At 50.0% G+C, this 16518-nt stretch overlaps 1 protein-coding gene across 1 annotated transcript in view; it reads right to left on the bottom strand.

The window, feature by feature from the left end:
* Nucleotides 1-16518, bottom strand: part of vwa1 (von Willebrand factor A domain containing 1) — an 80535-nt gene that overhangs the window by 9474 nt on the left and 54543 nt on the right. Inside the window, exons 4-5 of the mRNA XM_072478246.1 lie at nucleotides 9239-9511; nucleotides 4608-4747 (exon numbers count right to left, since the gene is read on the bottom strand). Coding sequence (XP_072334347.1) covers nucleotides 4608-4747; nucleotides 9239-9511 — 413 coding nt within the window. The remainder of the gene's footprint in view (nucleotides 1-4607; nucleotides 4748-9238; nucleotides 9512-16518) is intronic.

Below are 16518 nucleotides of genomic sequence, written 5' to 3'. Positions count from 1 at the left end.
GGTGGCCCTGAACTTTTATGCCACGGGGTCATTCCAGACGCCAGGTGGGGACCTGTCCGGCATCTCGCAGACATCGGTGCACCGGTGCATCCGGGCAGTGACAGACGCCCTATATGCCATTGCAGACCGCAACATCTGCTTCCCTGCGGACCAGGCCAGCCAGGCTGCCCGGGCAGTGGGCTTCTCTGCCGTGGCCGGGTTTCCCATGGTCCAGGGCGCGATCGATGGGATGCACGTCGCCGTGCGGCCAGTTGCAGATAACAGGGCCGTGTTCACCACTAGGAAGGGGACCTATTCCATGAACATCCAGGTGGTCTGCGATCACCGCATGATTATCCTGCACGTCTGCGCCCGGTACCCGGGAAGTGTACATGACTCATACGTGTTGCTGCTGTCTTACATCCCCGGCTGAGGGGCTGGTTGCTGGGCGACAGGGGTTACCCATTGCGGTCGTGGCTGATGACACCTATACGGAGGCCACAGAATGACGCGGAGAACAGCTACAATGATGCCCATGTAGCGACAAGGGGTGTGATAGAGAGGTGCTTTGGCGTGCTCAAAATGCGTTTCAGGTGCCTGGAGCTCTCTGGGGCGCCCTCCAGTATCCGTCAGATAGGGTCGGCCGCATCATTGTGGTGTGCTGCGTCCTGCACAACATAGCTCAGCAGAGGGGCGATGTTCCGTAGGCAGAGGAGGGCGGAGTGGAGGAGCAGCAGGAAGAGGCGCAGTCCTCCCCAGATGAGGGGGATGGGGGCAATGGTCAGGGCAGACGGGCTAGACATGGGCGGGTGGCTGTCCACCGTTACCGACTGGGCCAGCGGGCATGGGACAGGCTGATAGACGCCCGCTTCACTGACTAGGGGGCGTGGGAATCAGAGTATGGCCACATTCCGCACACCATGGCAACACCCGAACACCCTCACCCCACCCATCCACCCACCCAGCACCCTCACCCCCCCCCCCCACCCACACCCACCCCACCCACATGCTCACCACGCCTCCATTGCAGATCCACCTGCGGCACGACGGCCGGGCTCTCACGGGCGCCGGTGGAAGCGTGTCTATTGCAGGCCATGGAGGATGATGACAACCCGCTCTGCAATGAGCTCCTGGCTCCACATCGTTGGATGATGTCTGACCCATGGCCACAGTACCACCATCCACCCGGACCATCCCTGCATCCGGCTGTGACACTGCAGCGCACGATCCCGTCCTCTGCCCGGGGGGATGGTGAGGGCGGCCCAGGAGGCAGGGGGCAGACTCACCTGAGGCCGACGCAAGACCACCCCTCACACACACACTGGCGCTCAACATACATGACACCCCCCACACGCTTCGGACAGAGCACAAAGGCAGCTTCTGTAGGTGTTAAAGTGATTTTAATAACAAACAGTGCATACACGTGCCCTACCCCAAAAACTCGTCTGTGCCCTGCACCCGTGCCAACTTACTCAATGTCTAATTGTTTGACCTTACGGGCCCTCTGACTACGCCTAGGTGGTTCCCCAGACGGTACAGCAGAACTGGAGGTGGACTCCTGCGATTCCTGCCCTCTGACTCGGGATCCCTTTGGCGTCCGTTTCCTGGGGGGTCCTGGCCTAGATGTGCCAGGCTGCAGCCCGGGCGACTGGGATGGCGAGCTGCCAGCCTGTCCTGCCCGTTGCCCACCCAATGCACCTGGGACGGAAGGGGTGGGGGGGGGGGGGGGGGGGGGTGAGTCCGAGGTGCTGCAGTGTTCTAGGACCTCCCCTACAGGGGGACGAGGGACGGGCGCCAGCAACTCCTCTTCCCTCGGGGTGCCAAATGGCCCCCGTGGCCTCTACATGGGTCGGGGGTGCGAACGGACCGGCCATCCGACGCCCCTCCGACACCGGGCGCTGCCAGTCCTGGAGACCCGTGCTGGTATCAACAAGGGTCTGCAGGTTTGCAGCCATGGAGCTCAGGGAGTTGGCCATCCCTGTCTGTGACTGTGCAACGCCGGCTAGCACATGGGCAATGGCGCCGATACCCTCAGCGATGGCCTGCTGAGACTGGGCCATGGCCTGCAGCGATTGGGCCGTTGCCTGCTGAGACTGTTGTGCACACCAGTGAGTGTACCAGACGCCTCGTCACTAAAGTGCCCAACCGAGGTGAGTGTCTCTGCGATGGTGGAGGGTGTTGGAGACAGCAGTGGCGTTGTGTCGTGCGCATCGTCTGACTCTGAGTCCATGGTACTTTGGGGTGGCGGTTCGTCTCCACCCATCCACTCTGTGTCACTGTCCTGTATTTCGGTTTCCTGGGTAGGAGTGTCCTGGGTAGGGGTGTCCTGGGTAGGGGTGTCTTGGGTACGGCTGTCCTGGGTAGGGCGGTCCTGGGTAGTGGTGTCGTGGGTAGAGCTGTCCTGGGTAGTGGTTTCGTGGCTCGGCTGCGACGGGGGCCTGTGGCTGCCCCCTCGTCGCTGGGTGGCACACGCCTGCGTCGCCGCATCCGCACGAGACGGGGGCGTCGCCTCCCTATTGCTCCAGGTCTCTCCGTCTCCCATGGTCGCCGTGGGGCATCCTGCGGGCGTCGTGTGCCAGAGGGTCCGGGTATCTCCGTATCCCATGGTCGCCCTGGGGCATCCTGCGGGCGTCACGTGCCAGAGGGTCCGGGTATCTCCGTATCCCATGGTCGCCCTGGGGCATCCTGCGGGCGTCACGTGCCAGAGGGTCCGGGTATCTCCGTATCCCATGGTCGGCCTGGGGCATCCTGCGGGCGGTCGGCATCTGCGGGGATGGGTACCTCGACGTTTGCTCCTGCAATACACAATGAAGCATGCATGGTTAGACACGCAGACGGTGATCAGGTGATATGGGGGAGGGGGGATATGGGGACGGGCTGTCGGTGGCTCACTTGCTAGTACGCCCCCGACCTCTTCATCGGCAACCTCCCGGTCCTCAGGTCCGCCAGCCAGTTCCAGGGCCCTTTCCTCGTGTACGGTGAGTGGCCTCTCATCAGCTGGGCCCCCTCCAGTCCTCTCATGCTCCCTATTGTTGTGTGCGCGCTTCTCCTGTGGGGGGCGGGTGGGTGTCAAGGGTAAAGGGCAACAGTGTTAGCTATATGAATGCATGCCATCGGTTGCGCGTATAGTGCAGAGGTTAGGGTTAGGGTTGGTTTCACCTGGGGGTGTGCCGCACATCGTGCAGAGAGGAGGGGGGTGGGGGGGGGGGGGGGGGGGGAGAGAGACGACGACTCACCCTGGCTGCCCTGACGAGGTTGTTCACCTTCTTGTGGCACTGGGTGACTGTCCGTGGTTAGAGCCACAGCGCTGACGGCCTCTGCCACCTCCCTCCACAGACGCCGGCTGAGGCGTGGGGCGTCCCTGCGGCCGTGTCCGGGGTACAGGGACTCCCTCCTCTCCTCCACTGCGTCCAGGAGCACCTCGATGTCGCGGTCCTGGAACCTCGGGGCTGCGTGGCAGGCGGCCATCTTGTCGGGTCTTCCGTGGTGTGGGGGGGGGGGGGCGCGTATTTTGAGCCGTCACGCCGTCAATGACGCCTCGCGGCGTCATCGTCCACATTTGCGATGGCGTCACGCCGCTGCTAGCCCATTCGGGACCGGAGAATTTGCGTTGTTTGGGGGGGCCCGACGCCGGAGTGATCCGCGCCGTTTCTGGCGCCGGTTCCCGGACATTGCGCCAGTTTTCGGAGAATCCCGCAGATGATCCTCCATCGCCCTAACCAATCCTGTAATATCCTAACACACTCACCATTAATACATTCCCCTCTAATACTGTAATCCACCCTTCAGTAACCATTCCCCCTATTCTAATTCTGCCATTATATTAACCAGCTATGATTTGAATGCTCCTGCTCTGCCTTCGGTTACAATTCTGTACTCAGCAAATGTTCAAACAATAAACTGAAGCAGTGGCTAAGCAGATGACACCTGGGCCAATTTAAACACCAGGTACATCACTAATGCCACCAGGTTTCTGAGTGAACATACTGTGATGATGTGATGCTTTTATCAAATTTCCTCTATTCGCCTGCAATTAAACTTGTGTTCTCCTTGAGACAAAGCACTCAGTGCAATGGTGGTGGTTTTCCTAAGAGTTGGCTCATGATCTGAGTGTGCTGGTGTGAGCCCCCTTAAGTTAGGATTTCAAAAACCAAAGCACAAATAGCAGAGGGCCAGATATCACTGCTGTGTGAGGGGGTGGGTTGTTGCAGTTGGAAAGTGACTGATAAGGAAATGACAAGCTGCAGTTCATTCTCTTTATACAGCATCCAGAATCTGCACTTAATCAACCCAAGGCCACAGTCAGGTGCATAAATAATCCAATGACTATCAACCCTTAGTGAGACAAAGGTCAGTGTATCATGCTCTGTTTGTTATTTCTCTTTTATCAGATGCTACTGCAATACATTTCCATTGCCTGTATTCATCTCAAGCACCACTCACCTGGTTAAATGGCTACCCCTTGCTTGGTTCAGTTACCCACCTCGTTGCTGTGCTGTGCGTACCGTCCTGCACATGCCTCACCTTGCCCTAGTTCTGTACACCGCCTTCACACAAATACGGTTGTCAGTCCCTGGAATGAGGTCTGTTAATAGCACATTTAGGACCTGTGCTGGAACGGTTCTTACCGATGGGCTTCTTCGGTGACGCGTGCACCGCACCTTGTAGTGCAGCACTGTTCCTCTGCCAGGGTCCCACGAGGCTATTACACTGGTGGGGGTGATGTCAGTGAGCTTCGTGTTGTTGACGTTGGATTTCACTGTCCAGACTAAAAGCAGAGAGGGTGAAAATGACCTACTATTTCTGTTAAGAGCTCAGGTTAGTCATGCACACTGTGATAAATAGAACAAAGAACAAAGGACAAAGAAATGTACAGCACAGGAACAGGCCCTTCAGCCCTCCAAGCCCGTGCCGACCATGCTGCCCGACTAAACTACAATCTTCTACACTTCCTGGGTCCGTATCCCTCTATTCCCATCCTATTCATGTATTTGTCAAGATGCCCCTTAAATGTCACTATCGTAAATAGTCCTATGTTTCCATTACGCTCTTCTGCGTTTATGTTCCACAGATGGACGTGGGAGTAGGTACTGACTAGAGAGAGGCCAGGTTATAAGAACAAAGAACAAAGAAAATTACAGCACAGGAACAGGCCCTTGGGGCCTCCCAGCCTGCGCCGATCCAGATCCTTTATCTAAACCCGTCACCTATTTTCCAAGGATCTACTTCCCTCTGTTCCCCGATCGTTCATATATCTGTTTAAATGCATCTTAAATGATGCTATTGTGCCCGCCTCTACCACCTCCGCTGGCAGAGCGTTCCAGGCACCCACCACCCTCTGCGTACAAAGAACAAAGAAATGTACAGCACAGGAACAGGCCCTTCGGCCCTCCAAGCCCGTGCCGACCATGCTGCCCGACTAAACTACAATCTTCTACACTTCCTGGGTCCGTATCCCTCTATTCCCATCCTATTCACGTATTTGTCAAGATGTCCCTTAAATGTCCCTATCGTCCCTGCTTCCACCACCTCCTCCGGCAGCGAGTTCCAGGCACCCACTACCCTCTGTGTAAAAAACTTGCCTCGTACATCTACTCTAAACCTTGCCCCTCGCACCTTAAACCTATGCCCCCATGTAATTGACCCCTCTACCCTGGGGAAAAGCCTCTGACTATCCACTCTGTCTATGCCCCTCATAATTTTGTAGACCTCTATCAGGTCGCCCCTCAGCCTCCGTCGTTCCAGTGAGAACAAACTGAGTTTATTCAACCGCTTCTCATAGCTAATGCCCTCCATACCAGGCAACATTCTGGTAAATCTCTTCTGCACCCTCTCTAAAGCCGCCACATCCTTCAGGTAGTGTGTCGACCAGAATTGAACACTATACTCCAAGTGTGGCCTAACTAAGGTTTTATACAGCTGCAACATGACTTGCCAATTCTTATACTCAATGCCCCGGCCAATGAAGGCAAGCATGCCGTATGCCTTCTTGACTACCTTCTCCACCTGTGTTGCCCCTTTCAGTGACCTGTGGACCTGTACACCTAGATCTCTCCGACTTTCAATACTCTTGAGGGTTCTACCATTCACTGTATATTCCCTACCTGCATTAGACCTTCCAAAATGCATTACCTCACATTTGTCCTGATTAAACTCCATCTGCCATCTCTCCGCCCAAGTCTCCAAACAATCTAAATCCTGCTGTATCCTCTGACAGTCCTCATCGCTATCCGCAATTCCACTAACCTTTGTGTCGTCTGCAAACTTACTAATCAGACCAGTTACATTTTTATATTTATATATACTACAAACAGCAAAGGTCCCAGCACTGATCTGTGCGGAACACCACTGGTCACAGCCCTCCAATTAGAAAAGCATCCTTCCATTGCTACTCTCTGCCTTCTATGACCTAGCCAGTTCTGTATCCACCTTGCCAGCTCACCCCTGATCCCGTGTGACTTCACCTTTTGTACTAGTCTACCATGAGGGACCTTGTCAAAGGCCTTACTGAAGTCCATATAGACAACATCCACTGCCCTACCTGCCTCAATCATCTTTGTGACCTCCTCGAAAAACTCTATCAAATTAATGAGACATGACCTCCCCTTCACAAAACTATGCTACCTCTCACTAATACGTCCATTTGCTTCCAAATGGGAGTAGATCCTGTCTTGAAGAATTCTCTCCAGTAATTTCCCTACCACTGAAGTAAGGCTCACCGGCCTGTAGTTCCCTGGATTATCCTTGCTACCCTTCTTAAACAGAGGAACAACATTGGCTATTCTCCAGTCCTCCGGGACATCACCTGAAGACAGTGAGGATCCAAAGATTTCTGTCAAGGCCTCAGCAATTTCCTCTCCAGCCTCCTTCAGTATTCTGGGGTAGATCCCATCAGACTCTGGGGACTTATCTACCTTAATATTTTTTAAGACGCCCAACACCTCGTCTTTTTGGATCTCAATGTGACCCCAGCTATCTACACACCCTTCTCCAGACTCAACATCTACCAATTCCTTCTCTTTGGTGAATACTGATGCAAAGTATTCATTTAGTACCTCGCCCATTTCCTCTGGCTCCACACATAGATTCCCTTGCCTATCCTTCAGTGGGCCAGCCCTTTCCCTGGCTACCCTCTTGCTTTTTATGTACGTGTAAAAAGCCTTGGGATTTTCCTTAACCCTATTTGCCAATGACTTTTCGTGACCCCTTCTAGCCCTCCTGACTCCTTGCTTAAGTTCCTTCCTACTTTCCATGTACATTTCCCTTAAACTTTCCCCCTCTCACCTTTAAATCGTGACCCCTTGTAATTGACACCCCCACTCTTGGAAAAAGCTTGTTGCTATTCACCCTGTCCGTACCTCTCATAATTGTGTAGACCTCAATCAGGTCTCTCCTCAACCTCCGTCTTTCCAACGAAAACAATCCTAACCTACTCAACCTTTCTTCATAGCTAGCACTTATGGTGCAAACCGTTCTATTATGGAGTCAGAGCCAGTCTCGTGATACTATAGTTCAGGTACAATACATGTCTGATGCCTTCTTTGACAGGCTTTGACAAAGGGTCATCTGGACTCGAAATGTTAGCTCTTTCCTCTCCCTACAGATGCTGCCAGACCTGCTGAGATTTTCCAGCATTTTCTCTTTGGTTTCAGATTCCAGCATCCACTAATTTGTTTTTATTAAAAGGGCAACCCTTACCCAAAATCACAGCAGAGTGGTGGCTTTGGTGGGTGGGACACAAAGATCCACCTTTTCTGGTTGTGGCCAAAGGTTGAGCTGACATCCCAGTTGCTTGAAATCCCAAAAAGTGGGGGGGGGGGGGGGGGGGGGGGAGCATCATCTTCAAATATGATTGAAAATAAACAACTAATTTATTATATAATGAGTTAAATGAAGTGGAAACTTAAATGAATGTGTGACAAATGACACATTGCTTTTTGGACTTCCCAAAGCACAAAGTGATTCCTGTGGTTTTTTTTTGTTGCATGAATCCAACCTTCCTTTAAATTTGAAGTGCTTAATTGTATTATAATTATACAAATATCTTAAGATAATTCTCAATGTCCTATCTACACTGTGGCCATTCCCAGTCTCATATCTTGAGGCCTCTACATTTGCACAGATGAACACATTGTGTCCATTCTTCCTCCCACATTGTTTGAGTCACTGTTTGGTCTGTGGGGTCACTCATGCTTCACAGACGGACCAGATGCTTCTTCCAGGAAGGTGTGACTATCAGATCGAGTCAGTTGAGGAGTGACTGGGAGCTTGTGACAAGCTCACAGTCTCTGATGCCTCCCCTACGTGCCCACGAGTTTAATGCCAACACCTTCTGAGTGAGTACGAAACAGACGGGCAGACCTTGTGTTTCGCAAAGAGGTCTACATTGCTGGAGTTTGGATGACCAGGGGAATAAATTTTGTTATGGGATTGGGATTCCGATATTGGTGAATTCCCAGGTCTTGGCCCAGCGTTGTGTTGGCGTCTGATGCAATTTATTTTTAATAAGCAGGCTAATTATTGACTAGGGTGCACACTTGCTGTCCAGTCAAATAGGGCGGGCAGGCTCCCAATTGTGGCTAATAGGAGCCCCTTCAGCAAAGACACACTGACAGCCCCACCGTCGGTGGTGAGATGTAGGGAGGAGAGAGTAAGAAGGTGCCTCGAACTGGAGGAGCCCTCAGAAGAGCTTCCACATATTTTTTCATTCATAAAGACTACAGCCACCAGGCTGTCATCATAGAGGGGCAACTCGTCCACTGGGTGGTCAGTGGCCACAGTTCTATGGCTATGGTGGGTGTGGGTGGTAATCTCCTAGCAGGATGAAGTACTTCCTCACCCCCCCCCCCCCCCCCCCCCCCCCCACCTCCCAATCCCCCCAGAAGGCTGCCTTCATCATAGCCATGTTTCAGCTTCAAGGCGGGGCGGTCAGCGTACTGAATGGAAAGTTTCAGTTGGCACCTCTAGAGTGGCCATATTAGGCCCTTCAATTAGCCAAATTGGCTACCTATTGGCAGGTGCAGTCACGCCCCCCCGCCCCCCCCACCCCCCAAACACGCCTTAATAGAAATGGCATGGAGGTGGACCCATGGCAGAAGACTAGCACACCAGTTGGTAACACAAACTTGCGGGCCTATCCACCTTGGACTCTGTCTCCTCTGGTAAACAAACATTCTGCCGCAGGTATCAGGCCATGCTCTGATGGGTAAAGTGTCATCACTGCAACGCAGCACTTGGTTGTTGCCGTGGAACCGCTTACCGTCCTGAGTGCAAGCTTTTGCAGATAATGCTTTTGTTCTGCCAGAATGGTACAGGGCTGACACGGTGACCAGATAGGTGGTGTTGGGCTCCAAATTGTTCACGACGGTGCTGTTCTGACTGCTGTCGATGGTGAGTAAACTGGGCTCGCCCCCCGGCAGTATCCCATAAAGAACCTCATAGGAAGCAACACCCAGCAGAGTTGGGGCCCAACTGACCCGAAAGCTTCTCGGGCGCGAGTCTGAGATTAGGATTATTTGTGGACTGATCTCATCTGGAGTCATAGGAAACAAAATAGTTTTTGGAGTTAATTTTGTACAGTCTGAGGTGGGAAGCAATGTCCAGCAGTCTGGTGACAAGAGGCACAGTATCTGTCCATGCATTTCAAAATTCCAAGCTCCAGAGCCACAGTGAGTGCCAACTTACCTTAAAAACCTCTTGAGACACCATTGAAAATCTCATTTCAGACCTCCAATTGCGCGATGTATGAGAAGCACATGCAGCATTACAAATTCTTAATATGCTGGTATATTGTTATTTGGCACCGAGAAAATTAATTTAAATACTCAAGAAACAAATTATTTTTAAATATGCCCAAGAATTTATAACATACAGACTGAAAATTCTTTTAAAAATTCCAATTAAGGGACAATTTTAACGTGGCAAATCCACCTACCCTGCATATTTGGGTTGTGGGAGTGAGATTCTCGAAGACACTGGGAGAATGTGAAAATTCTGCAAGGCCAGTGACCTGAGGCTGGGATCGAACCCGGGTCCTTAGCGCCCTGAGGCAGCAGTGTGCCACCGTGCCATCTGAAAATAGTAAGTTTAGCTCAGTGGGCTAGACAGCTGGTTTGTGATGCAGAACAAGGCCAGCAGCGTGGGTTCAATTCCCGTACCAGCTGAGAATTCTGGAGCGAAATTCTCCATCCCGCCCCGCCACATTTCTGCCCCGACCCGCCGGCGGGATGCTCCGTTATACCGGCCGGTCAATGGGGTTTCCCATTGTGGGGCAGCCCCACGCCGGCGGGAAACCCCCGGGCGCCGGCAAAATGGAGACTCCCGCCGGCGGAGAATGACGCCCCAGAATTCTCCCTCTGTGTACCCGAACAGGCGCCGGAATGTGGCAACTAGGGGCTTTTCACAGTAACTTCATTGCAGCGTTAATGTAAGTCTACTTGTGACAATAAAAAGATTATTATCATTACCCCAGCTGAGATGGCTACAGCTAGGAGGCGACTGGCTCCCCTAAGCTTCTAACAACAGAAACTCGGAGCAAAATTCTGGTCACTGAGCTCAACACAGCCCAACAAAGTTTGGCTCTGGAGCTGAAAAATTAATTGGAAGAATTGCTGGGTCCGATTCGGTCCCCCTTTGACACCGTTAGTTTTGCTGTCCACTCTCATGCCAGCAGTCTTCTCTCAGCAATATCCAGTCTGCCCTTTCAGGCCACAGTGATCAGGATCAGTTCACTGGAGTCCAGGCGGACTGCGGCGAATCCAGGCGGACTGCGGCGATTGAGGAGAGCGCGTCATTGCAGGGCCAAGTCGATGACCTGAAAACTGGTCAAGGCAACAAACCTGAGCATTGAAAGCCGAGCCCCAAACATAGTTTATGTCAGAAATATTCAAAATGGTGGGCGGAGATACAATCCGCAAATCCCCGGAGCTAGGCCGAGCCTTCCTATTGACTTTTATACACGAGTCTCCACTCAACTTGCGCCCTTATTGCTAGATATGTTTAATGACGCAATATCTCATAGTTCTCTGCCCCCAACACTGACCATTTCGCTTATACTCAAAAAAGACAGGGAGGGGGCAGCACGGTGGCGCACTGGGTTAGCCTGTCAGCGCCGAGGTCCCAGGTTCGATCCCGGCTCTGGGTCACTGTCCATGTGGAGTTTGCACATTCTCCCCGTGTTTGCGTGGGTTTCGCCCCCACAACCCAACGATGTGCAGGGTAGGTGGATTGGCCACGCTAAATTGCCCCTTAATTGGAAAAAATTAATTGGGTACTCTAAATTTATTTTAAAAAAACAGGGAGCCTTGAGAATGAGGCTCATATCGGCCTATCTCTCTTTTAAATGCAAATGTAAAGCTGTTAGCTAAGGTACTGGCATAACGTGTGGAGCCAAGTTTCCCTGATATAATATCTGATGACCAAACTGGCTTTATAAAGGATGCCAGTTATCCTCAAATGTACGTCATCTACTTTCCCCAACTGCCTCGACTATCCCTGAAGCTGTTGTCTCTCTGGATGCGGAGGAGGCTTTTGACTGGGTGAGTGGGATTACCTGTTTGTAATTTTGGGTAAATTTGGGTCTGGTCCAAAATTTACTTCATGGATTTTTCTTCTTTGTACCTCCCCTACCACGAGTGTGCACATTAACTCTCTGCACTCAGAGTACTTCTCCTTATCCAGGGGAATCCGTCAAGTTTTGTCCTCTATCCCCACTGCTCTTTGGCCTGTCGATAGGACCCCTGTCAATAGCCTTAAAGTCTCCACACTGCTAAAGGATATCCTTCGAGCTGGTGTGGCATGTGTGTCCTTATATGCTGCTGACCTATTATGTATCACTAACCCTGCAGCCTGTGTTGATGGAATAATGAATATTTCCAGCACCTTTGGCTCATTCTCTGGCTATATGTTGGATATGAACAAAGGTGAGGGTTTCCCAATTAACTCTAGTGCCAAACAAATCACCACCAGGAGCTTTGCCATTTTGTACATCTTGTGCTGGTTTTCGCTATTTAAGTGTGACCATAACACATTCTCTTGCGATTCTTCGTAGAATAAATCTTCAATAATAATCTTTATTGTCACACGCCGGCTTACATTAACACTGCAATGAAGTTACTGTGAAAATCCCCTAGTCGCCACATTCTGGCCCCTGTTCGGGTACACTGAGGGAGAATTCAGAACGTCCAATTCACCTAACGGTACATCTTTTGGGACTTGTGGGAGAAAACCGGAGCACACGGAGGAAACCCACGCAGACACAGGGTGAACATGCAGACTCTGCACAGACAGTGTCCCAAGCCGGGAAGCGAACCTGGGACCTTGGCGCTGTGATGCAACAGTGCTAACCACCGTGCTATCGTGCTGCCAAAATTAAAGCGGATTTACAGCGCTGGGCTAGTTTGCCTATTTCCTTAGCTGGCAGAATCCAATCCATAAAAATGAATGTTCTGCCCAGATTCCTGTTTCTTTTGTAATGTCTCCTTATTTTTTTACCAAAATTATTTTTTGTTACGGTTAACAAGCTGACATCAAATGTATCTAGCCAGGCACTCCTCGAGTCCTTAGAGCGATACTTCAAAGAGGGAGAAGGCTTGGTGGGCTAGCTCTTCCTAATCCAATTACTATTATTTTGCGGCCAATATTCAAAAGATTTTAACATGGTGTCATGATCAAAGTTTAAACCGATGTCTTATGGAAGCGCAATCTTGCTGCTTATCCTCTCTTCCTGCATTAATTTGTGCCCCGCTACCTTTCCACCTCTGAATACACATCAAACCTTGTTGTGATTTCTTCTTTAAAAATATGGAAACAATTCAATTGGCATTTTAAACTTTCCACTCCTTCCCTATTCGGTCCTATTTGTTACAACCACTTATTCTTGCCCTCCGCACTTGACTTGGTATTTGCCTTGTGGAGGAGGAAGGGGCTCAAACGTTTTACTAACCGGTTTGTGAATGGGAACTTTGCCAGCTTCAGCGAGCTCGCAGCCAAATTGAATTTAACTCAGTCTAGCCTTTACCGTTATTTTCAAGCCCGAGGTTTTGTTTGCTCGCCCTGTCCATCCAGTCCTTAACTACCTCCAAGTACATTATTGGAAGGGATTTTGTCATTGCTTCAAACCAGCAGTGGAATTCAAGATTTTACAATCTCAGAATATCCTCTGGACGCTCCCCTCTCCATAAGATAAGAAAATAAATGTTTGGGGAAGCGGAGCTTGGGCTCGGCTTTCTGGATGACTGGTTTGAGCAGAACCTTTTTAGGGTCAACCCCACATACTTCTATGCTTGGTTAAGCTTAATTCAATTTAAAGTTCTGCACAGAATTCACTTATCAAGGCCAGATTGAGTAAGTTTTTTTCCAACACAAACAACAAATGTGGCAGATGCTCCCTCACCCCTGCAGACCATACCCACATGTTCTGGTCTTGCACAAAGCTGGCCTGTTTCTGGTCATCCCTCTTTGACAACTTTTATATACATTGACCCACAGCCTTGTCCTTTGATCACCCTTTTAGAGTCTCGTCTGCACTGGTCAGTTTCACGTAGATTGAGGCAGACGTCACTGCATTTACTTCATTAATAGCTCGCAGGTGAGTTTTATTAAGCTGGATGCCCCACCAAGCCCCCCACAGCTTCATCCTAGTTGGAAGACTTAACTGTATTTTCTATAATTGGAGAAGATTAAGTAAGCCACAAGGGGATCCACTCAGAATCTTTTTGTAGATGGCAATTATGTGTCTCTTTCTTTAAAGCAGTGTTCTTCAAACATTTTTTCCGGGGACCCATTTTTACCAACTGGCCAACCTTCGGGACCCAACCCAGCCGACCTTCACGACCCACCATTTTTTTTTACCTTGTTTGTTGCTGCCAAAAATGGAGGAAATGGTTTTGGGTCCCTTTGGCCCCAATGGTGGCTTTGGTCCCATTGGCCCCCCGAACTTGAAACAAAAAGGCTGCGACCATATTAAAAAAAAATGCGGCCGCACTGCGCATGGGTGCCCGATCATCGGGCGCGCATGCGCAGTGCGGGCAAATATTTTAAATCTGTTCCTGGCCATTTTGAAGGCCGCTTGCAGTCGGCATTATTAAAAGCCGGCTGCTGTGGCTGTTGCACGCAGATTTGCGCGATCGGGTGCGCCACGACGGACGGCTCCACGACCCTCCCGACGCCCACCAGTGGGTCGCGCCCCCGAGTTTGACAATGCCTGCTTTAAAGAATTAATTACTGCTGACGTTAATTTTACTGGGTGTTTTTTGTATTATTTTTGTTGGTTGGTCTGTTTATTGGGGAGCAGGCAGCATTATGGCCCTGTATTGTACTTTGTTTACCTGCTCCTTTCCTCTTTTGGAAATCAGTAAAAATAATTGACAAAAAAAACATTTTGTACTATCAAAGCTGCAGATCTCCTCATAAAATTGTGCTGAATGTCAACGATATTCACATTAATACTGTACCAGTATATAGAAAGACGCTCAACGATATTCACATTAATACTGTACCAGTATATAGAAAGACGCAGGGGAATGACACTAAGTCACATTGATCGTTTGGAGAGTCAGTGCAGACACGATGTTGCCAAATGGCCACCTTCTGCACAACAGCAATTCTGTGATGAATAAGTTAGGATTTTATTTGATGTTATTTTATGTAGTTCTATACATCAAGGTACACATCAGTAAATGATCCCAGATCACTGCAATTTAGGCGGTCACTACTTGCAAGCCCCATATAAATATCATCCCAGGTCATCTCTCCAGTACACTGATTACAATGCAATCCAGCTACTGAACAGGGATCAATCAATTGGCTAATTGGCCACATATCACTAACTGTGGCCATTAACACGTCCAGGCAGCGAGAGGTTGACTGTCTGCCACTCTCCTGCAGCTATGTTCACGGGCGGGTGGCCCCAGAGAGGGTACACGCAGTGGCCGCTGGCACACTTCAGGCCTTCTGAGACCGGTGGGCGCTGCGAGGGCTGAGGTGCATCATCACCCCCGGGAACGACATTTTGGATAAGTGAATTACGTTTCCTTTGAAGTTTTGACTTTTTGTTACAGTGCCTTCACTCCTCTCATTTGTGTTTAATTTATTGATTTTTGTTTTCTTAAAAAGTGTCTTATCAGTAACCGACTGACCAGTGTATCTGTCAGCTGGTAACAATCCCTGATTAGTCAATTATGAATGCTGACCACATGCTCCCAGATGTGTGCTGCTACTCTTTTCGATCCCCAAACTTGCACTGTGCTGCCGGCCAATGCAGCAATGACCTCTCCAAACTGATAAATTAAAAGAAATGTACCCTGTTGGAGGTCTTTAAAATTCTGAAGGAGTTTAATAGGCTAGACATAAGGAAGAAGAGTTCTGGGGAGTCCAAAACTAGGCGCTCTAAATATAAATTAGTCATGTATAAATCTGTGAGGGAATCCAGGAGGGACTTCTTTACTCGAGGAGTGGTGAGAATGTGGAACTCGTCACGTAGCACAGTGGTTAGCACTGTTGCTTCACAGTGCCAGGGACCCAAGTTCGATTCCCGTCTTGGGTCACTGTCTGTGTGGAGTCTGCATGTTCTCCCTGTGTCTGCGTGGGTTTCCTCCGGGTGCTCCGGTTTCTTCCCACAAGTCCCAAAATACATGTTTGTTAGGTGAATTGGACATTCTGAATTCTCCCTCAGTGTACCCGAACAGGCGCCGGAGTGAGGCAATTAGGGGATTTTCACAGTAACTTCATTGTAGTGTTAATGTAAGCCTACTTGTGACACTAATAAAGATTATCATTACCACATGAATGCTAAATATATTTAACTGGTCGTCGGTAAAGGATCCTGAGACAATTCAAGTGGCTACCTTCATATTGCTGCGAATAGCAGAGATACATCTCAGAGGAAGCTGGATTAATACATGAAGGAAATGTTGATAGGCTGAGATGAAGTAAGGTGGGAGGATGCTCTGGTACAGCATGAACACTGACACAGGCCAGATGCGCCAAATAGCCTCTTTCTGTATGCAAGGTTTTATATAAAAATGCACTGGCAGCAGCCGTGGAAGCAAGCTGTATTGTGCCGCACAAAGCCAATCTGAAATTAGCTACCTAAATGATCTCAAAATCCATTACAGCGTACGAGTAAAATATACTTAGCCATCCTGTGTTAATGCCATTACCTGGATTAACAGTGTTACAATTGAATCAATTATATTTTCAACCATGGGGAGCTTTCGCTGAACAAACCAAACTGTACTGATCACTAGAAACAGTGTTACACGGGGTTGTGATTTGGAAAAAGAGACTTGTATTGTGGTGACAACTTGGGAGACCAAATGACCTGCTGACCAGATGGATCTTGATCTTTTTCACCTGTTCATGACAAACAAACAATGACTATTGTAATAGGGTTCCGCTGGACTTGCGATTGTAGATTGCTGCCTGACTGCCTAAGTTAATTTAATGCAGTGTGTAAATAAACTTAGAATATCTGTCTCCCTTCATCCGAACGCCATACGCAGCTCCTGTAGCGTGTGTGTGCACCAAATGATCTGACAC

This window comes from Scyliorhinus torazame, chromosome 16, assembly GCF_047496885.1.
Source record: "Scyliorhinus torazame isolate Kashiwa2021f chromosome 16, sScyTor2.1, whole genome shotgun sequence".
Lineage (NCBI taxonomy): Eukaryota > Metazoa > Chordata > Chondrichthyes > Carcharhiniformes > Scyliorhinidae > Scyliorhinus > Scyliorhinus torazame.
The sequence above is the reverse complement of the archived record's forward strand: the minus strand, read 5'-3'. Positions and strand labels throughout refer to the sequence as shown.